At 41.4% G+C, this 24559-nt stretch overlaps 1 protein-coding gene across 6 annotated transcripts in view; it reads right to left on the bottom strand.

Moving 5' to 3' along the window:
• Positions 1-24559, bottom strand: part of EFCAB6 (EF-hand calcium binding domain 6) — a 234115-nt gene that overhangs the window by 151769 nt on the left and 57787 nt on the right. For all 6 annotated transcript variants that reach the window (XM_072843616.1, XM_072843612.1, XM_072843615.1 and 3 more), the window contains 3 exons: positions 19872-20008; positions 15519-15631; positions 6157-6281 (listed from right to left, as the gene is read on the bottom strand). In XM_072843616.1, the coding sequence (XP_072699717.1) occupies positions 6157-6281; positions 15519-15631; positions 19872-20008 (375 nt within the window). The remainder of the gene's footprint in view (positions 1-6156; positions 6282-15518; positions 15632-19871; positions 20009-24559) is intronic.

The following is a 24559-nucleotide window of genomic DNA, read 5'->3' as shown; positions in this document are numbered from 1 at the left end:
AACTGATCAAAAAGGTTACGATGGCATGTACTGAACTTCAAATGTTTAATTGATGAGCTCACTACAGAACACTATCCCCAGTCACAGCTACTCAACTGACAAGGCAGACAAGTTTCTCAGGGAAAAACAGCCATATAATAGCTCCACCTCAAATTTCAGAGCTAAAAATATTCAGTGGATCTGCCAGTTTGATACATCTTTCTTAATATACTTTCAAGCCATTCCCACTGTGAGCCCATGCTATGCTTCTCCTGATTAAGTCAGGTCAATCAAACAAAAAAAGCTGGCAACATTTTATTAAAACACAAGTAGCTTTTAGAGTAAGGAAAATCATTAATGTAAAGATTATATAAGCAGAATACACACTGTACATTTCTTTAATTATTCTTTTTTTTTAAATGGGGAATCACAAAGGATCATGGTGAATGAGCTTTGCTTATGGGACTTCTAAAATTCAGTAAAGTAGGTTAACCACTGATTTTTATATGACTCATAAAAATACTATGAAGATTGGTTTTAATTCCAAAGGTTTTCCTGCTGTTTATTATTGAGTAATAACAATATTCTCCAATATTTCCAACCCTCTCCACTTTGTCTGAATTCAGTTTTTCCTGCTAACTGCAATGAGAAACAAAATAACCACACCTGGTACATAAGGTAACTTAAAAAAAACCTGCTGGAACATAGAAATATATGCACAAGAGTCTCCACCCACCAAAGGAATAAGAGGTGATTCACTGAAATTTCCATAGGGTACACAAGCATATTGGAAATCTAATGGGAAAATCTTTCAAAATATTTACAGAATTGCAGGTCCTAAACTTTTTAGAAAGTTGCACACACAAAAAAAATTGCACAAAACTAGCCCAAAATGTGGCTAAATTTGCCCCTATCTCTTTCAGGGAGGTGGATTCACAAGAGAAGTCAAAGCCAGATGTGGAGTACAGTTTCAATGTGTTCACTGGATTAATGAAATCCACTTTCAAAATCTTAATGATATTGGTTTCCAATTAGTTTTTTTTCCAGGAGAATGTTTTTGACATAATCAAGAGCTTTTAGGGAAAAAAAAGCAGGGAGTGAAACAGAAATAGTATCTTGGTGACATGTATAAACCTTTAAGGGATTCTCACTGTGACTGTTTACAATGACACAAAAGAGAAAAATGCAAGCAATTCAGCAAACTAAAAAAAAGGACATAAAGATATCTAGAAGTTTTTCCATCCAGTTTTTTTATAGTGTTTCAAAAACTCCCATAATGATCATATAAACATATAATTTTACAAAAATGCGATCATAGCTATACATTCAGATTTGACAGGTGCTTTTTTTCATTTAACAATATATCATATTTTTTCTGTAAGAACTTATATCTACATCATTCTTTTAAATGATGAATGATGTGTGGCATGCTATCATGTTATTGACAGACTAGAGAAAGGTATGCTTATTTTGTTTGTGCATTTAATGTATGTTAATGTTCCACTGATCTCCAATCTAAATGAGGTTCTTTTCTGTATTTATTACATTTATGAATGTGTTTAACACCTATCTCCCTGATGTGAGTTTGTGTAATCTCCATGAGAGCACATTCTATCTGTTTTGTTCACTAATAATTACCTAGAATGAAGCAGAATTTTGCATGCTGTAGGCACTCAATAATTATTTAAAATGAATATATTTTTTATCAAAAATGTTTTTTTTAAGATTTTATTTATTTATTCAAGAGAGACACAGAAAGAGAGAAAGGCAGAGACAGAGGGAGAAGCAGGCTCCATGCAGGAAACGTGATGTGGGACTTGATCCCAGGATTCTGGGGTCACGCCCTAAGCCCAAAGCCAATGCTCAACCGCCGAACCACCCAGGCATCCCTATCAACAATGTTCTAAAGAAAGGTTGCAAAATGTAAAAAGCTATGACACATAAAAATTAAAATCATAGCTGAGATGCCATTCTATGTGCATCAGACTAAAAAATTTGAAAGTCTAACAACATAGGGGCACCTGAGTGGCTCAGTCAGTTGAGCGTCCAACTCTTGTTTTCAGTTCAGGTCATGATCTCAGTCGTGGGATCAAGCCCCACGTTGGTCTCCATGCTCAGTGCAGAGCCTGCTGGTCCCTCTCCCTCTGTTCCTCTCCCTGCTTGTGTACACTCTCTCTCTCAGATAAATAAAGTGTTCAAAAAAAAAAAAAAAAGTCCAACAATATCAAGTGTTGGTGAGTAGAGAACACAATAGGAATTCTTTCTCATATGTTGGGAGTGTAAATTGATATTTGAAAAGTAATTTGATACGGGCAATGAAAGCTGAGGAGCATGTCTGCTGCAACCTAGCAAGTAATTCTACTCCTAGGTTTAATTCCTAGAGACCTTTGCACACGAGCTCCAAAAGATGCGTATGCAACCACTCACAGTGGCATAATTTGGATTTAGCACAAAACAGGAGGCAATCTAAATGTCCACCCATAAGAGAATGTGTCATTTGTGTATATATGTAGGCAATGGAAAACTACAGGATGAAAGAAAGATCTGGTAAAACACAAAGAACCTAGTCTGTAAAGAAACATAATATAAAAAAATATATAAACACATCACCTACAAAGGTTTCATGCCATAAAAAGAAACTAAGAATATGAATTCATTATAAGAAAAGCTTGAAGTCAGGATGATGAAACAATGCAAAGAGAAGGGATATTTCAAAGTGAGGAAGATAGAAAACAAAAATACTATCATTACAGAAACTAATACACAAATTAGAAACAGCAAGCATAAAAGGCAAGGTGGAGATTCAAATTAATAATAAGAGAATGATTTGAAAGAATCTCACCAAAGGCAGAGGAGAAAGACAAAAGTATTGGAGCAAGTTGGGAGCAGGTGCTAGCTGTCCAGGACAGACCAAGAGGACCCAATGGGAGGGTAACTGGGAATAACCCCAAAGGAAGGCAGGACGCAGGGAAGATGGAGGGAAGGAGGGAAGAAGGAGGAGGGAAGGTGAGGGAAGATTTTAGTGACTCAGACAGAATAAGTTTTCTGGAAATGAAGGAAGGACTGTCCTCCATCGAAAGAATACCCTGTGTTCCAGGAAACTTTGACAAAATGCTTAATGTCAATATGGCTTAGTTTTGCTTTTCTAATTTCAAAGATCCAACAAAAACCCCAAAAAACAAAAGATAAAACTTAGGCATCCAGGTAGTAAAAAGGAATCATCTACAAGAGGAAAAAAACTGTTGACCTCAGGCTTCTTCTTCAGAATGCCCAGTGCCAGAAAACAATGGAGCAGGGCTTACAACATTTTGAGGAAGAGAAAGCAAGATGGAAGAGCTACACCCAGCTACACTGTTCCAGTGGGAAAGTCAGAGGCAGATAGTCTCAAATATGAAAAAACAAAGGGAATAAAGCACCCATGAGCCTTTCTTAAGGAAATTACTTGACAATGAAATCCAGCCAGCCCCAAAATAAATCAAAATAATGAACTCTGAAAGGGATTAACTATGGTAAGCACTGGAGCGTAGTGACGTGCATTAACTCCACGTAAATACAAAACAAAGGCAAAACAACAGAGGGAATTATAGAACAGAACTGAGTGTAAATATCATTGTAAGCCCCGACTAAGAACAAAACAGAAATGACGAAACTTGTGAGGTGGGATGTAGGGGTGGGAAGGAACACAGGAAGTGAGAGCCCACCCTGTGCTGCCTGTAATTGAAAGATCCTTCAAAAACACCATCATTTCTGGGACTCTTAATGACTTTCTTAATCTCTTTTCTTGTCTTGAAGTCCCTTTTGGGACCTAATATATCTTGTGGTAGAGAAATATTTATCCAAAGTGCAGAAATATCTTCAGCTTCATTTGAAACTGGACTTGGCAAGCACTTAGCCTTATACTTCACTCCAGGCCTTACTGGCAGGATAATTTTGGGCTGGTCATTGAACACCTACATGCCTCAGTTTCCTCAAGTTGAAGCTGGGATGATAACAGTGCCTCGCTCACAGAACTGCTATGAAGGCTGAGGAAGGGAATGCCTAACACTGCCTGGCACACGGGAGGGCCCCCAGGAGGGTTAATGACAAGGGCGGCCATGTCTCCCTTACTTCTGGTAAATTCAAAGACATTTAAGTTAAATATGTCTTATTTGTAAAAAGGAGCGTGATTCTCTTCTTATAAAATTATTTCTATCTATGTATCCACCCACCCACCCACCGAGGCAGCCATCCTTCTATATATATGAATAAAGACAGACCTAGAATTATGTTCGCCAAATGTTGCCTTTGATTATTTCTGGGTGGTGGATTTTGAATAATTTATACTTTCTTCTTTGTACTCTTCAGAATTGCTTACTTTTTTTGTAATGCTAATGTATTTTGTAATGGTTCTGTTTTTATGAAAACAATAAATTTATTAACAACAATAACAGAAAACAAGTTTTACTAATTTACCAACACAATATTACATATACTCACTTCTCCAACACCTTGATCAACACTGGCTTTTGTTAGTTTTTTCCTCATTGACATTTTTCTCTTGAAAATTTTATATTCATTGTTAAAAGTTCTACATACCTTTGGAATAGTTATGATTTATCTCTTGTTTATGTGGCACATATTTTGTCAAGTTTCCCATTTGTTTATACAAAGTTTTGCTGTATAAAAGCTTTTCATTTTAATGTAATCAGATGTATCAAATCTTTTTCTTCATGGTTTTTGGTCTTCAATTTCAAGATTACAAAATTTTCACCCACATTATTTTAAAATTTAAATAGTTGACATATATAGAATTTATTCTGATGTGAAGAAGGGAAGGTTACAGGGATGCCTGGGTCGCTCAGCAGTTGAGCATCTGCCTTTGGCTCCGGGTGTGATCCGAGAATTTCGGGATTGAGTCCCATATTGGGCTCCCTGCATGGAGCCTGCTTCACCCTCTGCCTGTGTCTCTGGCTCTCTCTCTCTCTGTCTCTCATAAATAAATAAATAAAATATTAATAAAAAAAAAAAGAAGGGAAGGTTACAAAGCTTTTTCCCCAAAGGGCTGGCTAGTGAATTATTCCCATAATAATTATTGAATGAGCCACTCCCCAGACCCAAAACACTTTACTGGAATGCCTAATATTATATGCTAAATTCACATATAAAGATCGATCCACCACCTAACAATAGTTGGGTAAGACAGTGCCATGCTGTCTTAAATATTACACCTTTAAAGGTTTTGTTTTTTTTTAAAGATTTTCTTTTGGGCAGCCCCAGTGACCCAGCGGTTTAGTGCCACCTTCAGCCGGAGTGTGATCCTGGAGACCCGGGGTTGAGTCCTGCGTTGGGCTCCCTGCATGGAACCTGCTTCTCCCTCTGCCTGTGTCTCTGCCTCTCTCTTTCTCTCTCTCTGTGTCTCTCATGAATAAATAAAATCTTAAAAAAAAATAAAGATTTTCTTTTTGAGTAATCTCCACACCAAATGGGGGCTTGAACTTACAACCCTGAGATCAAGAGTTACATGCTCTATCTACTGAGCCAGCTAGGCACCCCTATAAATTATTTTTTATATGGTACTGTAGGTCCTCTATTCCTAACTTTTCAGAAGAAAATATACATATATTTCCATCCAGATATAGGGAAAGCAAGTATTAATACTGAATCTTCCTTTCCAAAAACCAAAAAAGAGCACTTCACTTACTAAGTTTTCCTTTATTTTACTCAATAAAGTTGTCTCATGTCTTTATGGAAGTCTTGAATATTTTTTACCAGATTTAGTACATGACTAGCACATCAGAGGTACTTAAGAATCAGCCTCTCATCACCATTACTACCACCAATGGACTATCATCAGAAGTTGGAGGAGGCCTCGAGGTTTGGGGAGATGGAGGTAGGATCAAAATAAATCTTAGAAATCACATCCAGGGCAGCCCCCGTGGCGCAGCGGTTTAGCGCCGCCTGCAGCCTGGGGTGTGATCCTGGAGACCCGGGATTGAGTCCCACGTTGGGTTCCCTGCATGGAGCCTGCTTCTCCCTCTGCCTGTGTCTCTGCCTCTCTTTCTCTCTGTGTCTCTCATGAATAAATAAAATCTTAAAAAAAAAAAAAAGAAATCATGTCCATACCTAATGGTTTTCCACAACCGTCAATCTCTTCTGTTTATGCTTTAGAGAACCCTGCCATTAGAGAGACAATCTTACCTCTTGGCAAAAAGTTCTCTCAATTTCGTCTAGGTTGTAGTTTTTCCAGACATCTTCAGATGAACCAGAACTGTGGAGGCACTCCCCTTTGGAATTTTGGACTGGTTGATTCTTCCAGGAGATATCTATTAAAACAATAGAATTTTCGCTTATTAATGTTGTCAAAGGTATATTTAAATAATCAGTGTTCCCTTGTCATCCCAACCAAACTGGTAAACATTCAGACTAGAATGAACCAAAAGCATGATGAGCCACAGAATAATGGTCTCGAAATAACTGGCCAAACATTTTAGAAAAAAGTTACATTAATCTTCTTGCTATCTCGTGCTAGGATAAGCCTTAGAGTAAAAAGTACACCAAGTAGAATACTAAAACCATGAAAGCAGAAGAAAATTAAGATGAATATTACACAGTGCACAATTTCTATGTGCAAAATCCTTTCCAAGGAATGCATTATAGCCCCCAAATCATTTAAATAATGGATAGGTCTGACAGTATAAATATTTATTTTTTGTTTGGTTAAAAACACACACAAATCACAATGAAAGAAAAATGAGTGAGAAACACTGTAGGTTAATTACCATGACGCATGAGTAGCTCTTACAAATCAATAAGATAAATACTTAACAGAACAATAGACTAAGGTTATGAACAGGTAATTCACATAAAAAGAACTAAAAAATCCAACAGATACATGAAAAAGTACTCAAACTCACTGGTAATTGTCTAATGAAAATAAGTTAACAATTTTTTTCTACTTGTCAAAGAGGCACAGATAAAAGGGAATGACAGAGAAAGAAATCAGCTCTAGTTTATGTATAGAAACCCCAATACCTGCATACTCTTAAGTCTCCTTCTAGAATTTTACAGAAATAGAATCATAGACTACTCAACAAACGTATGTAAGGATATTTTCTGAACTGTTTAAAGATTTTAAAAATTGAAACAATTTAAATGCCCATTAATAAAGGATTGATTTTATAATTATGGTTCATCAAGCCTCTAAAATACCACCAGACATTAAAAACAAAGATGCCTATCTAAATTAACAGGCATGGAAATTTTTCCTTGATATATATTGTTTCATGATTCAAAGAAAGGATGACTAACATAACTTAATTTTCATTCTAATACTTATGTTGTGTTTTTGCAGGTCTATCCATCCATATATCCTCCCACCTATCCATCCATCTATCCATCTATACATCAGAAAAGAAATCTGGGAGGATAATACACCAAAAAGAACACAGTGGTAGGATTCAGGTAGTAGGATTCGTGTTTTTGTGTCTTCTGCCTTTTTTTGCAGCAAGCATGTATTACTTTTATAATAAAAGAGAATAAAATAAATCTAAAATATAGCCATTTTCTTTCTCAAAGTCGACTGCTAAGAATCACAAATGGTTTCCCAGATTTATTTCCTAAAATGTCTGCAAATAAGCTTCACTCAAATTAAGCATACTTACAACGATTCAGCTGCAGTTAACAAACTGCCAGTCATCTGGAATTCCATTTCCTACCTCAAAAAAGAAAAAAAGAAAAGAAAAGAAAAAAGTAAAAGAAAAACAGCCTCCCCCAGTGGACCCTGCTGGCTACATGATGAAATACAAAGGCAGAACTTGGTCTGGAATTCTTTGGCCTTGGTGGGCCAGGTATTTGAAACTGGGATCTGTGAACATGCACACTGAAGAGCCTCATATCGAGTGATGGGGAAACAAACCCACAGAACAAGGCTCTGACTCAGTTGGGCACACAGAGCCCAGTTTTGTGACCCTGCATCCTGTGTGGGCTCCACTCTGGGGCACTGATGCTCTAATAGCGGTTCACAGGGACACACAGCACATGGAGGGAAACCTATTCTTGTTCTATAAACCAAAGGCCAAGCTCTGGAGGGTTGTGGGGGCGGGGGTAGCTGGGGTGTGAGGCCTGCCCTCGGGGAGCTCCCATCCAAGGACGTGTGCAATTATACTGCTGCCCCAGGCTGGCTTACAGAATTCAGCTTTGCCTTGTTCAAAAGTATGCCTCTCGTCACAGTCATGCCAGGCCTTACCCATCAGCCCAGCTTCATAATTCCTGCCACCTGCTCATTTCCTCCAAAGGGGCTTTGCTGATGTGAAATGGGGTAGAAAGAACATCCAAAGCTTGCACTTATGTATGTCATAGGTGCACCAAAAGGAAACCCAACCCCCAATGTCATTTCTTCAGCTGCCAAATAGAGCTTTTGACAAACAAGATAATGGCTTATTGGGCAGACCCGGTGGCCCAGCGGTTTAGCGCCGCCTTCAGCCTGGCGTGTGATCCCGGAGACCTGGGATCGAGTCCCTTGTCGGGCTCCCTGCATGGAACCTGCTTCTCCCTCTGCCTGTGTCTCTGCGCCCCCGCCTGTGTCTCTCAATGAATAAATAAATAAAATCTTTTAACAAAAAAGATAATGGCTTATAAAGAATATAAACATAGCAAAACCAGAAATACCAAAGTTAGTAAGAAACATTGTTCCATATATTTAGAAAGTCAAAAGATGTGGTTCCTGCAAATATATGAACTAGAGATTCCCTGATATGGGTGAGAACAGCATCAAACCCACCAACAGCTCCTGGCAATGAATCCTTGCTTGTAAAACATTTTCCCCAAAAGGAACCAACATGAGGAGACTGTATCCTTATCATTTATAGTTCATAGACAAGAGAAAAGCAGGAGTTCGTATGAGAAATAAAAACGGATATAAAGAAGTACGTGGAATCACGTGCTTACTTAAGAAAGTGAAATTTTGGGAAAAAAGTGCAAATAGGTGACAAATTTTTTTAAAGATTTATTTATTTATTTATTTATTTATGAGCAAGAGAGTGCAATCAGGGGGAGGGAGAAAAATGAGTAGATTCCATGCTGAGAATAGAGCCTGATGCAGGGCTCAATCTCATGACCCTGAGATCATGACCTGAAACAAAATCAAGAATTGGAAGCTTAACCAGCTGAGCCACCCAGGCGCCCCGAGGATATATATTTTAAAATTACTGCTCCCTTGAGAATATCTTCCCCAAACCACCATATAGAAAATGAATATTATTAAAATGCTAGTAAAAACTTCAGTCTAGAAAAATCAGCAATACAGAATGTACTTATCTGTCCATGTGCTTTAAGGTTGGAGTGCCAGGAAAAGAATTTCTCAGGGGAAGCTCTGAAGTGAGTACGATTCAGAAACTCTGAAAACCATATAAAGATGAGGAGTACTCACTCTGGTTCCGATCAACTCTGCAACCTTTTGTTAACTAGCTACGCAGGCTTGGGCTTTTGGGTCCTCATGTGCAAGAAGAAATGGACAGAAATGCCCCCAGAGTTGCCAGGAAGATTTGCTGTGGTGATGAATGAGCAGGCCTGGCATTCACTAGAAACTCAGCACGCATTAGCTATCTATTGGTTAATGAGAAATGTTTTAAATGATAGGAGACAAGGAAGAACAGTACCAATCAGAGCTTGAAAAACTGAAATTAAATGATAGAGCTCTGAAGCAAATTAGAGATAAAATCATCTCAGAAACAAAGACTGGACTAAAAAGAACCCAAAGTCAGAAAAATAAAATGCTGAATCAAGTAAGTAAAAAAGAAAAAAAGCAGGAAGGAAGGCTTGCAAGAAAGTTATGGTCTCAGAATGCCCGGGTGGCTCAGTGGTTGAGTGTCTGCCTTCAGCTTAGGGTGTGATCCTGGAGTCCCAAGATTGAGTCCCACATCAGGCTCCCTGCATGGAGCCTGCTTCTCCCTCTGCCTATGTCTCTGCCTCTCTCTCTCTCTCTCTCTGTCTCTCATGAATAAATAAATAAAAACTTCAAAAAAAAAGTTATGGCCTCAAAAAGAAGATAGGAAAAAAGAAATTCAAGATACATGTAAAAGATATAACTGGGAAGAAAATCTAACAACGGAATGGTTCGGATAAGTCACTGGTAAGGGAAATAAAGCCAGATGTCATCAAACTTTTCTTAGGAAAACTTGGAAGTCACCAGGCAATGGGTAGAGATACTTAAGATCCTTAAGGAATGAAAATCTGAGCTCAGGATTTTATATCCAGACAAATTGATTTTTTAACTGTGCAGGCCATATACAAACTGTCATGAACATGCAGGGAATCAGAAACATCATTTCCAGGAGCACAACACAAGAAATCTTCTAGAGGACAAGCCTCAAATAACCAAAATGATGAAAGAGCCCTTGAGTGGATATGATAAAGTTTCACTCCTGATACGGCAATCATACAGAAGCAGGGTCAGTGGCATGGGAAGATCTACTTTTTTATGACTTACACATGGAGAAATTAGATGAGTCAAAACCTCCAAATGGCCTTTGAACTGTTCTATATAATGTCACTGTCTTCATTGATTGATACCCTGAGCAACTATTTGGATCCTTGGCTTTTCCCAAAACAAGTTAGTAAGGTGGGACCATAGTCAACCTATGGTCAAAATAAAATCATTTCCATGATGGGTCAACCCAGAAAGGATATGCTGATACTATAATATTCAAACTATGGGGCTGAGGATTCGGAACTGATAGGATGGCAAAGGGGATAATGACAAGTTGACACCATTGATTCATCCTTCCCCACTATACACCAGTAAATAGACCTGTGTGTTGACAGCCACAGTATAGAGCTTTCATATAATGCAGCCCATAGCCCCAAATAACTACAGCTGATCTCTGAACAGCATAAGAGTTAGGGGTGCCAACCCCCACACAGTCAAAAATCTACATATAACATTTGCCTCCTCCGAATTTAAATACTAATAGCAATTAGAACTTGAGCTAACACTGCAGGAACAGAAATATACAGGAGAATAACCAGACATCTATCTCATAATGAATCCAATCAACACTGCCTCTCATTGTGAGATGCATCATTTTATGTATCCCTAACAAACAAGTTGCCAATTATTGATAATAAAAACAATTCCACAAGACTTCCAATGTTGGAACTGAAACTGTATTATTTAACTTACCTACTTAAAATTCCTAATGAAATAAGCAAAAGAAAAAAATAGCAAAAATTAGAAAACAATTTTACCAGCATAGACTGAAGCAAGAAGAAACTCTGAGTTTGGGCAGCCAGAAAGTTTTGCTTCCAATTACAGTGGATTGAACCTATCCTCACAGCGGATTAACAATTATAAACTCTGGCCAAAATATACACCAAAAGCTATCTGAAGGCAATAGAGAGCAACTGACATAAATTGGAGTTGACACTCGGAAAAACAGTAACACCTGATGCATTTCTTGATATCTGGCTTTTTGCCTGAGTGCAGGTCTCAGCCGACATGATGCTAAATAGACAGAATTCAGACATAAACCCAGGGTCCTCCTGGCTTTAGGAATCAGAAAACAGAGTTCAAGACTCTACAGCAGCTGGAAAATAAGAAAGTAAGGAGAGCTCAAAATAGAAAAGCATGGAGGAGGATTTCTAAAGTTTGTGCATAGCCAGGATCTCTGGCTAACCCCTGCCCAAGATGACAAGCTGTATAGAGCAGTCAATAAGACATCATGCTAAAGCGACAGGAACAGAATAAAGAGTTCCAGTGTGAAAGCCCTCAGGAGAGACAAAGATTAGAGTCCGAGTGCAGCCAAATAAACTGGCTAAAACAAATACTTAAATTCTTCAGAGGCACGTAACAGAATCTACAATCTCTACAATGCAAGATTTACTATATCCAGGATAAATTCCAAAATTGCTAGACATAGGAAAGACAAAACAAAACACGAACCTGTGATCTCTACTCAAGAAAAAAATAATCAACAAAGACCAGACTCTGGGGGCGCCTGGGTGGCTCAGTTGGTTGAGCGTCTGCCCTCAGCTCAGGTCATGATCCCAGGGTCCTGGGATCGAGTCCCACACAGGCAGCCTGCTTCTCCCTCTGCCTATGTCTCTGCCTCCCTCTGTCTCTCATGAATAAATAAATAAAATCTTAAAAAAGAAAAAAAAAAAAGACCAGAATCTGAGATGACCCAAATGTTGGAATTAGCAAGATGAAAATTTTAAAGTATTTAGAAGCTTAGATTTCAAAATAATTGTTTGAGAATATATAAAGGAAAATACACCCTTAATGAGTGAACAGAAAAATCTCAGCAGAGCAACAAAAGCTGCACTCTGCATTGACAGTGTTTGTAAAATTACAACGTATAACAATATAACTAAAGACGGGAAAATACTGGTTGTGAAGTCCTTATACTTCATGTGAATTAGTATAATATTATTTGAAAGTAGATTCTAGTTAATTAAAGAGGCATAATAAACTAAAAAATTATCAATTTACCCAATGGTCTTGAAATTATGAAAATTCTACTCAAAAAGTAGGTGTAGGTGAACTAGGAAGGAAGGGAGAGGAGTGTAAGGCAAGAGGCAAAGATCCCATCTTGGAATAAACTGGAAAAGGCACAAATTACTTCACAGTACATCTTAATAAGAACATACATCCAGTAGAACAAGATGATAAAACAACAAAATGAGAGGGAAAGTAATATCATAGATCAAAGAAATGCCATGATAGAAATAATAAATAAAGTAGAAACAGCACAGAATAAGAGACCTTGGCAAAAATCAAATTACAGGTATAGCTAGAAGACCTGAGATGATCATTGTGACCACAAAGGAAAAGCGAAGAGAGGATACAGCACTTTGCCATAATTTAACAGATACAGAAGACAAAGACTATCCAACATTAAGGATAATTTGTATCACTTAAGTTAAAGATTAGAAAAATGAAAGCAAAGATTTATTCAAAGATATATAATATTCAAAAAAATCTTGAAATGAAAAAATAATTGGATCTGCAGATTAAAAATACACTGTGCTTTGGAAAACACGCAGAAGGCTCAACAGCAAGACATATCTTAGCTGTTTCTGAAATTCAGGGACAAATAATTCTTTTGGGCAGCTAGCTAGAAAAAGCACACCATGAATAAGGGAGAAAATGAGGCAAACCTCAGACTTCTCTATAGGCAGACTCAGTAGCAGAGGCAGTGGGTTAAAGTGTCGGATGTTCGGGAGTGGGAAAGTGTGACCCACGGATATTATAGATATCTTCAGTTTCATTTCAATTCCTATTCTTTAACACTCAAGGAAAAGCAAAAACTTAAATAAAATAGAATCTATATGAACCCATTTGTACAAATATATTTCCTCCTATCTGTCTCTCCGCTTTCCATGGATCTGCATGGAAGGATGCCAGGAGTCATGCTGACAGTGGTTAATTCTGGGTGGTAGGATGGGCTTGTTGACTTCAATCTTCTCACTTATCTGCCTCACTGCCTGCCTCCCAGGGCTGTGGTGAACACGGGAAGAGACAGTACAGGAATGAGCTTAGCCTAAGGCCTGGCATGAAACAAACGTTTGGCAAGTGGGGTGGAGTATTACAGTTCTCAAATTAGGTCTATAAACTTATTTGTAATGAAAATTCTCTATAATCAATCAAGACACCACCCTTATATCCCACTTGGGCAAATGCACGGTCCCTGCTTCAGCCCAACAAGTCCCATTAAGAGGCCCTTGGACTAGAATGTTTTCATTCCCTCCATGCTTGTCACATGCATCCTGTGAATTTTGGTCCTCCAAAAGTGTCTCCTCCCTCTTACTCGAACACCCGTCTTCCTTGGAGCTAAACAGTTCAAATCTCAACTCCACCAAAAATGACCTATATGACTTTGGGGCCTTCATATAGCACGCTTAGGTCCATGTCTCATCTAAAATAATGGGACAATAATACCCATCCCAAAAAGGTATTGAAAGAAATAAAAATTAAAATAAAAGCATATACAGTATCTATATAAAGCACAATAAATAAATGTTTTGTGGGCAGTCCCGGTGGCACAGCAGTTTAGTGCCTCCTGCAGCCCAGGGCGTGATCCTGGAGACCCTGGATCGAGTCCCACATCAGGCTCCTTGTGTGGAGCCTGCTTCTCCCTCTGCCTGTGTCTCTGCCTCTCTCTCTGTGTCTCTATGAATGAATAAATAAATAAAATAAAATCTTTAAAATAAAAAAATAAATGTTTAAAAAAATGAAATAAATGTTTTGTTATTATTTTTTTTAATTATTTTATTTTATTTATTTATGATAGGCACACAGTGAGAGAGAGAGAGAGGCAGAGACATAGGCAGAGGGAGAAGCAGGCTCCATGCACCGGGAGCCCAACGTAGGATTCGATCCCGGGTCTCCAGGATTGCGCCCTGGGCCAAAGGCAGGCGCTAAACCGCTGCGCCACCCAGGGATCCCTTTGTTATTATTTTTTATGTGACTTATTTTATGCCTTACCTGCCCTGTTTTTTAAAAATACATACACACACACACACATACACACATGCATACACTCCTTAAAGACAGAGTATGTTCCTTGGCTTGGAACCCAATGAAGAGCCGAGTGGTATAAGGGTCTGCACAAGAACTAACAAAACATAAGGAGGAATGGGTCCTTTCAAGATCACCTTGCCTAGTAATTCCCAAAACTTGAGAGGCTTGAAGAAGAGCCCTGGAGTCTGCTATCAGTGATCCTAGTGAAACCAAGCTAAAATCGGAGAATTTGTCATTGTTAAATTTGCTAGTGAGGCAAACCTGAGAATCACAGAAGACACTCAATGAATAGCTGCTGTACTGACTTACACTGAAACCAGACAGTGACAACTCATCTGGAATGAGCATTTGCCTCAAATGACCAAAGGCCTAGAGGTGTGCATGTGTGTGTTGGGGTGGGTGGGGGGGTCTTCATAAATTCACCCTCAGGGAACTGGACTCTGCTCTCTTCAGAACTGTTCAGCAGGTCAACAACTCTGGGCACTTTGTTGATAAGGCTGGGATAAATGCCACCAGCCCCAGGAAGAATTTTCCTTCTCAAGGTTATATGCCTGTGCAAGCCTGGCTCTAATATAGTGTATAAACTACTCAGCTGTTTGCTCTTTTAGATTAAGATTTTTCCCATCATTAAAGGAGTAACATGTTCATTAAAAATTTTTCTGAAAATACAGAAGCAGCAGAAAGAAGAACCAAACAACACCCAGAGATATACTATGTAAAAACAATCTGTTTTAGAATTTCTTTCCAATCATTTACTAATACTCTGCATACACCTTCCATTTACCATTAACTTTATGGAAATCATTGCTCACAGCTCCACGTTTTACCGGGTAGGTAAGGTGGATAAGATACGCTGTGACTCACAGAACCCTTTTTCTGTTGTTAAACATTTATGTTATTCTTCTAAATAACAATGCCATGGCTATCTTTGTGCATAATGCAGTTTCCATATTTGAAAGTATTTCCTCAGAACAGATTCATTGAAGAGGAATTATCACGCCAAAGGATATTGCAGCAATCTTTAGCAATATAAAACACTCACCTTGGTTTCCCATATAATATCTAAGGTTCAAGTCATTATTTGCACTGAGGTTCTTCAAAAAAACATTGTAATCCACTGCAGTATCTTTATCAATGTTGTAGTGTTTTGCAAACCTGGAATAGAAATGTTCTTTGGTAATCAGAAATTATGATACAGAGAATCTAAAATGAAGCAAGGGTATCCTTTAACACAGGGGTTGGCATTCATTTTAATGTGTTTCTAGCTAGAGCTGAAATTAAAAACTGAACCCTAGGAAGTGTTACTGTAAGATTAAAATACACAGACACTTCAAAGGAGATCACTGTACTTGGCCTACCGATGCGTGCCGAAGATTCTAACGGTACAAGCCCTTCTCAGGCAGGAGGAGGGGGCCACCAGGACTCAGGCTGCATTCAGATGGCAAAAGCAGGTCTCACTTGCTTTTAATAATTAGGGGGCAATGATCTGGACCTAGGTCAATTGGCAAAAAGCCTCTATAGCCAGAGAAATCTAAAGCTGGGGTTAGGGGAGAACATGACCTACCCTCTTGACAGCATATCACAGAGATAAACTGAGGCCTAGTTCACTGCAGCAGGGGGAAAACTTTCCTTGGAGCATTCTAGGATTTCCATAGAGAAAAAGAACATTTTAAAACATTTAACCAGGGACGTCTGGGGGGCTCAGTGGTTGAGTATCTGCCTTCAGCCCAGGGCGTGATCCTAGAGTCCTGGGATCGAGTCCCACATCGGGCTCCCCGCGGGGAGCCTGCTTCTCCTTCTGCCTGTGTCTCTTCCTCTCTCTCTCTCTCTCTGTGTTTTTCATGAATAAATATATAAAATCTTTTTTAAAAAGTAAAAATAAATAAATAAATAAATAAATAAATAAATAAATAAAACACTTAACCCAGTGTTTTTCCCTGAAATATACGGAGATACTCTTTTTTTTTTTTTTTTTTAAAGTGCAGAGAAAGGGCAGCCCAGGTGGCTCAGAGGTTTAGTGCCGCCTTCAGCCCAGGGCCTGATCCTGGAGACCTGGGATGGAGTCCCACGTCAGGCTCCTTACATGGAGCCTGCTTCTTCCTCTGCCTGTGTCTCTGCTTTTCTCTCTCTCTCTCTCTCTGTGTGTGTGTCTCTCATGAATAAATAAAATCTTTAAAAAAAAAATAAAATAAAGTGCAGAGAAATAGGATGTTTGGATTTTTTTTCCTTCTTATAATGAATTTTCTATTATTCAAATCTGCCACTTGATAAATGGTTTTCTAGATGATTTCTGCATTATTACATTTATAAAAAATTGACAGTTTTTAAATGTTTGGTTATATTATCTCCATATGTGTTGGTTTCTATAATTACCTAATTTCATGCTGCTTTCTAAAAATTTAGTAATTATCACTTAAAGTATTTGTTATTTTTCTGTTTTCCAAATTTAACAAAGAGTAACGTCATGTATTCATTTCAATGCATACCTTTTTTTTTTCCCACTTTGATGAATCTTGCCTATTGTTCTAATGAGAAAAATTATCTGGAGATAGGATAGCTGCCAGATGCTAACACTGAAACTCCCCCAAATAGCCACATCTTTCATCCACAGTCTCTGCCTTGTGAAAATACGACTGTAGGCTCAGGGACCCAGGAGGCTGACCTACTGTGCTCCTTTCTGTTTGAGTTGCTGTCCTATAAGAAGCGTTGACTACTCTGCTGCCCCAGCAACATGTCAGATACTGACAAAAATCTTGTCCCCAACTTCCCTGTTTTCTGTAAAAATCCAACATTGCTTCAGACTGGTATCTCTTCCTAAGAGAGTCCTAACCTCTCCTAATGCCCAGCCCACCTGTCTTTAGAATACTGACCACATATTCATTGAGGACAGACAGACAAAATTCCATGGTAGTATTTCCTACAAATAAAAATCTCAAAAATCAAGCCTCAGTACTGCCCAGGCATGCAGTATCTCAAGGGCTTTGAGGCAGAACTGTTCCTGAGATTAAAGGGCAATGGCCATTTTCTCAGAGATCTGTGCTTGGAGCAAGAGAGCTCACACGTCTGCGCAGACCCTCAGGCGAGTGGGTCATGCAGGAAGGCCAACTGTAGGGTGAAGGGAATGACACCCATAGACCCGTAAACCTCTCCAGTACCACACCTACAACTAGCCTTGGGCTTCACTGCTCTGCTCAGGCAGCAGGCTGACCTCCTGAGAGTGTTGGCTTTTCAGGCTGCTCATGCATTATTTTACTGGGATTCAAATACTTCAGCCTGGAGGGCAACAGAGAGGAGGATGTGAGAGATGGGAAAGGGAAAAGAAACCCAGTGGGTCCCAGGGTGGTATGATGAAGTATAAAATCAGCGATGATTTTCTTTCTCGCCTCTTCACACACACTGCCTGGTGTTCTGTAGCCTAAGGGGAAGTGTTTTCCAAGGAATAAAGCACATTCCCAGAAGCTTTATGAACCATGACAGAGTCACTGTGGGACAAGAACCTACTATGTGCTGGGCGCATCACAGGCCTGCAATGCACATTACGGGGAACCTTAGCACCAGCCCTGCAAGGTTGGCTCCTCAGCCTCCACTATTTATGAGAAACCTGAGTCTCAGAGAGCCCCAGGAGCTTCCCCAGGCCCTAGAACCTGGGAGGGAGCCACACAGACCTGACCCCCAAGTGTGCCCGACTCAAAGGCTAGGCGCTTTACCACCACCCCAAGAGCCAGAGGCTGGTATTCAATAGGAGGCTGTTTTCGATAAAAGAAAGGATTCAAAAATGCATTGTGTCTCCTGCTCAAAAACTAAAAAGGCCAAGCTAATACTGAAGCAGCTTCTCAAGGAAAGAGTATATTCTTGAGCTTCAATAAGAAAAGCATTAAAGCAATCGAAGAAATGGTCTACGTTTGATCTTCTGCGTTTCTATTCTAAAGAAAAGCAATTCTATTATGTTAAGTTTCTCAAGCCTTATCATGAAAACAGTATTGTTTTCGAGGCTTAAAAAAACCTCAAATAAAAATTTGTGGAGTTCTTTATTATTCGATACTTACGAGATGGGGAAACAGACAGTAACATTTTTTATAGATTTACTAGGTTGGAGACTGCAGTGCCAAACACAAGGTTTATTGTCAAATAAAACACTGTTTTGTTTTTTGATTGCCTGTTTTAGAAGAGTGTTGCTTCTGTTCTATAATTGCGTGCACAAAATTATTTAATTTGTTTTGTTTGGATCTTATTCTGGACACTTTCCCAGTCGGAAAGATGTAAAAATTAAAACATCTATTATGTCCTTTTATATTCTGAGGTGGGTTATAAAGAGGAAAAAAAGAAGAAAATATCCCAAAGACCAGGAAACACCTATTTTTAAAAAGTCTCCTTGCTTCTCAGACCCCACAGTGCCTATGCCATGGTCACCTGCCCCCATACACTTCCTTGCTGTAGGAACAAGTTCTTCCTGTCCTTCCAGAAGCAACATTGTCTTTATGGACACCATGCGAGCAACCACAGCCACCAATGTCACAGGGATTTATAACTGCAGTGTGATGTGAAACTCTTCGGCTCAGAGTGAAATAATAAGGCTTGGTACTTCTGTTAACAGCCTGGGGGATACTTTTAAAAAGTAGGAAGAGGAAGAGAGCTTCTTGGCCAAGTACCACAGAAATGAAGTTAAACCCCCTTCTAGTGGCTTCCATTCAAAACTCAGGTAGCTACAGAAGCCAGGCATTTGGCTTCTTCTAAATGATCTGGAGTTTATTGGAGACTCAGGAAAAAAAAGAAAGAAAAGAAAAAGAAAATATGCCCATGCAGGCTTCCACACATGGCCCCCGAGTCAGGAGCAGGTGGTGGTGGGTTTCAAAAGCTGTGAAGCAGTGAGATGTTCAGTTTTTCACTGTCTCCCTGGCTGCAGTGCCCCCTAGACCCCAGCAACAATGGTCCTTGGAGGAAAATTGCGTTTCTGTTATTATATCAGGATGGAGAGCCAATAGGGAGCACATCAACCAATGAATAAATCCTGAAATTTGTTCTTCTGTAACCCCAGGCTTTGAGTAAAAGTCAACTGGGAACTGGGAACACGGGGGATGGCGGGTGTGGGGCCAACCAGGAATGGAGAGACAACTGGTGATGGATTACTTAAATAATCAAGATGTGTTCAGATCTGCAGGCCAGATGACTGCCACCCTGGGGACTCTCAGAATTAGAATCATTAGCTCTTGAATTTGAGCACTTGTAGAGAGCACCACAAACACAGGAGAAACGCCATGAGTGCCTCTTCTAAAAACAGTCAAGACAGAGAGGGCAGGAGGGGACGACGTCTGGCTCCACTGCACCTGCCTGGTCCCACTTTGAAACGGGGCTAAGTTCTACTGAGCAATCTCTCACCTGACCTTCGTTTACTTACTTTTTGTATTCATCATCTTTCATCTTCAAACAGAAGGTCTCGAGAACTTTCCTCAGTTCACAGGACTGGATCAGACCAGTCTTGCTAACATCAATGAGCTTGAAGGCTTTGAAAATAGTTTTAATGTTTCTGAAAATCTGTGCAGAAGAAGTGATTTAGGAGAAGTCAAAAGACCCAGTGTTAAAAACCAAAATGATCATTAAAAAAAAATATGAATGTTTTTAAATACTTCTGGTAAAATAAAATGTTTTCAAAGACTCACACTTGAGGTATTGCAAAATGACATGTCTATGGAAAAAAAGAACACTTTGTATTTATTGAATGTTTGTAAAGCCATTTTCTCTGTAAATGGTCTCAGTAAGTTCTTAAAAAGTCTTTCTGATGTAAAGCAGTAAGTCTCATAGACAATTCATTCCCTTTTAGAGCCATGAGAAAAATCTTTTTTGTTAATTGGTACTCAAAAACTATAGTTCAGGTAGGACTGAACTTGCACTATCTTCATTTTTCATGGCCATATGCAAACTGTTTTTACTAGGAGCTGCAAAATATGACTATACATTTCAACCCCTCTGAATTTTTTAAAAATATTATAGAAAAGTTGTATAGACATATTTCCCAAATTCAGCAAACGCATATTTATTGGGCACATAAATGTGACAGGCATTTGGAGCAGCCCTGTGGAGATGCAGAGTACTAAGCTGTGTGCTTACCCCAAACCTACTTGTACCCAGGACAGGAACATCCACCGGGGCTCATGGGTGCCAAGCTCGGAGCTATGTCATTGAATCCCCCCAACCCACAGGAGGAAAGTACTGTTCCCCAATTTTTAGATAAAATGGAGGTTCAGGGAGGCTACATGAGTTACCCGACATCACCTCCATCAACAATGATCACCTGGATTCTAATGCAAGTCTACCTACCCTTTACCCACACTTCCCGAGGAAAAGACAGGATGTAAAATAAGTGTTTGCTGAAGCTGAGCTGTGGAAACAAGAGCCAGAGAACAGAGAATGCAGAGCTGTAAGCCCTTTCAGCCTGAGTCATCTAGGAGGCTTCCTGGAGGAGGAGGCATCTAAGTTGAGGGGGGTGGCTAGGGCAGGACAGGACGGCATTCCGCACAGCAGAACACAAAGGCCAGGGTTGGGATTGTAGAGGAAAAGTGATGAAGGTCTGGCATGACTGGGCTTCGGCAGGTCTGACTCTGCTGCCCTGGGCAAGGTCAAGTCCATGCCCAGTCTAGACTCGGGTATGTTCGGTGCCTCCCACGAAGAGGTCAGGGGAAAACCCTAAGAAGAGCAGGTTTTCTTCTCTTTATTAACATCACCTACTTCCTCAACACTCCTCTGTGGGTTCCCTTCACTGGACTCTGCGTGACGTGGGAGGAACCCCTGACAGCGCTCTCCTGGGGTGGCTGCCCTTGTGCTCACAGCTGAGGAAGCACTGGGCTGGTGGGAGGATGGCTGCTGCTCCCTCTTCTCCCCAGCTGCTTGGACCTATGAGCACCAGGCCTCCCGGCTAGGCTGTTAGCCCCTGACATGCCAGCCCTGCTCCCAGGACCACTCAGGGCTCCCTATGGACAACCTCTGAGCCTAGGTCTCTTAGCTCCTGGTCCTCCTCTCAGCCAGAGGTCACCGTTGCCTGCTCGGACTCCACACCGTGTCATCCCCAATGACTGCCACTCTCCAAAATCAAGCCCCATGCTCCAACCACCCCATCCCTCTTCCTCTTGCGCCTTGCTCAAGCGCATGACCCCACAGCCTTCTCCTCAGCAGGGCCCCCACCTGCCGCTCAGTTCCTGTGCACAGCTCCCCCTCGCTCCCTCCCAATGGCTCAGTCTCTATAATCACCACTGCATATGTGCTTCCTCCTCCCCCCTCAGCCCTGGCAAGCCCCCATCCCTGGTTAAATCCAACACACTGCCTCTTCCAAGCCCTGCTGTGGCCACAGAGGGTGACCCTCCAACACTCAACTGGGTCCCCTCACTCGAGGGCACTGTGTGATCCTGCTCCACTGCCCGTCACTTGCCACCCCATCCAGAGCTTCTCACCCCTCCCAACCTCCCTTCTCAACCCCTGCTCCCCTCTTCCACCCACTGAGAACCTCGCTCCTTATCTACAGGAAAAACAGAAATGGTTATAAGACAATGGCCGGTGGCACCATGCTCCCGGGCATCTGTCTGACTCCAAACCCACATGAGGGGTCTCCCCTCCTGGTCCATGATGCTACCTATCAGACACTCATGAGCCAGTCCCCCACGACCACGCTGCCTCATTCACATCTCCCCACAAGCTGTGACCTGCCAGGCCCCACAGACTGGCCCTGGCAGCTCTCCCAACTCATCTCCCCTACTTGTCCCCTGGCTCGCTGCTTTCAGGCCACACCAGGTCCTTTGCTGCCAGGCTCCTCCTGCCTCAAGGCATTTGCCTTTGCTATTCTTTCTGTCTAGAACATTCTTCCCCAGATACTAACTGTCCCATTCCCTGACTTTATCCAGATCTCGGCCCTCTTGTCATCTTATCAGAAAGGACTTCCTGACCACAAGTATAAGTAAGACCCCACCCTACACACTCTGATCCTTGTCTTCAGAGTACATCTCACCAACCGATTTAATACTCATCTTTACTATCTCCCTCCAGAATGTCAGGTCCCCGGAGTTGGGTTCAGAGCTTCGGTTCCGGGATCTGGCTCAGTTAAGTGTCTGAGTGAATGAATGAACCTGCCTTTTCACCTGCTTAGGAAAAAGCCACATTCTGAGGAAGCCTGGTTATACCTCCTCAGGGCCAATCCTGAATGTAAGAATGGCTCGGTCTGCTATAGATGGAATAATGATTGTAATATCATAACTGAACAAATATTAATTGGATGTTCTGTGCAAAGCCCCATGCTAAATTCTATATACACCTCTCGCTTCTAACAACCAGGGAACACTGGCTGAAACCATCTTAATCTCCCAAACTGGGAATGCCCAGCAGGGAACAGTGGGAATTGCATCCACCACCGTGAGGCTGGCTTGTGCGTCCACCCTCAGCCTGACCGCTTTGTCTAAAAGAGCGGAGCCACTTGCTCCGTGGTCAAACAGAACCCTCAGCACCTTGTCTGCTGCCAAATTTCGATTCACCTCTTTTGATCAAATGGGGGACAGGAGGCGATGCGCTTTTTTAAACCCCCAAAGCAGCCCATATGGGTCTCCAGCGTGGAAAGCCAGGAAGCAGCAAGTCTGGCACAGAACTCACACCCACCAGAGGTATGTCTCCAAGTTTCTTATCATTTGTCAGACTGAAGTTTGGCAAGATCTGAATTGAGCTGCAGATGGTAGGGCTTATCGGAGGCAGGGAAGTTAGGGCCACGGTGTACAAGACTCGTCCCATCCAGGACAGGAGAGCAGGAAAAAGCATAAAGGAATCAAGTGGCTGGGGTCAGGGGAGTGACCGTGTCCATGTCCCACCCCATTTCCCTGCTCCCTTGAGAAGGGAGGAGAGGCAGGAGAGGAGAAGGTAAAGACTGAGAAACAGGATGGCGTGGGCAGCATCTAGCCCCTTTCTAGGCCAGCTAGACGTGTGCCATTTTGGTATAAGTGGGACATGTCTGTATTAAGAGCCACCATCTCTGAGCCTCCTGCTTACCCCCCACGCCAGCTCCATATCCCACAAAATCACCCCCTCCCACAGTCCCTGGGCTCCAGCCACAACGAACTACTCAAATTCACCAGCACGGCAGGCTCTCTCTTACATACTGGAAAGTCCTCACCCAGCCTGGCCTGCGAAGCCCTAGTTGATCTGCCCTAGTCAATCTGACCCCCACTACCTCTTGACCCCGCCCCTCCATCCCTCCCCTACTCTCTCTGCTCCAGGCCTCCTTGTTCTCCCCCACCCCTACCAAGCATGCTCATCCAATCTCCTCCTCCTGATAGCTATCTCCGGCCTTCATTCAGGTGTGTCACACTGCCACCTGCTCCAACAAGCCTTCCTCCATGGCCCACACGAGAGCCTGCACTCATCCCTTTCTGATCCCTCACACTTTCTCTTGTATTCATCTACACTTGGATCACTTCCTATTTCTTTTGTATGTTTATTGTCTTCCTTCCTCCACTGAAATGTAAACTCCACAGAGAAGGACTTGGTTTTGCTTGCTGCTATATCCCTGGGGCTTAGGACAGCACCTGGACAGAGTGGATGTTCATGAACATGTGCAGAGTGAGTTAGCATGCTGTGTCTGCTGCCCTGACCCCTTCTCTGGCCCTGCCACTGCTCCTTCGGGGTAGGATCCTGTGCACTGCCTCTGGCTTTCCCAATTACACTTCCATCCCACTGGCTGCGGGACTTTGATCTAGTCATCTGGGCATATTCCTGCCTGCAACTAGTCCCCAGCTCCCTATCTGGCCTCTGCTCTCCTGGGCTCCAACCCTTAATCCCCACGGCTTTGAGGGAGTAGTAGTCCTGAGGGCCAAACCCATGGACAGAGGCAAAAACTGGTGCACAGTTAGCAAAACGAGAGGAGCCACTGCTTCTCGTTTCTTCCCCCAAACCCAGGCTGCTTCCCAGGAAAGAAAATGTGCTCTCACTCCCCTTACCGCACAGAGATAGGCCTGAAAGGGGGTGCTCTTCTCTCTTGGCTTCCTTGCCTAGGAGGCCTGACTACCTTTGCGTATTCGGCATGCAGCAGACTCCTGCCTACCACCTATTTTTGTA

Source organism: Canis lupus, chromosome 11 (genome assembly GCF_048164855.1).
Source record: "Canis lupus baileyi chromosome 11, mCanLup2.hap1, whole genome shotgun sequence".
NCBI classification, from domain to species: domain Eukaryota; kingdom Metazoa; phylum Chordata; class Mammalia; order Carnivora; family Canidae; genus Canis; species Canis lupus.
This window is presented reverse-complemented; position numbering and strand designations above follow the sequence as displayed.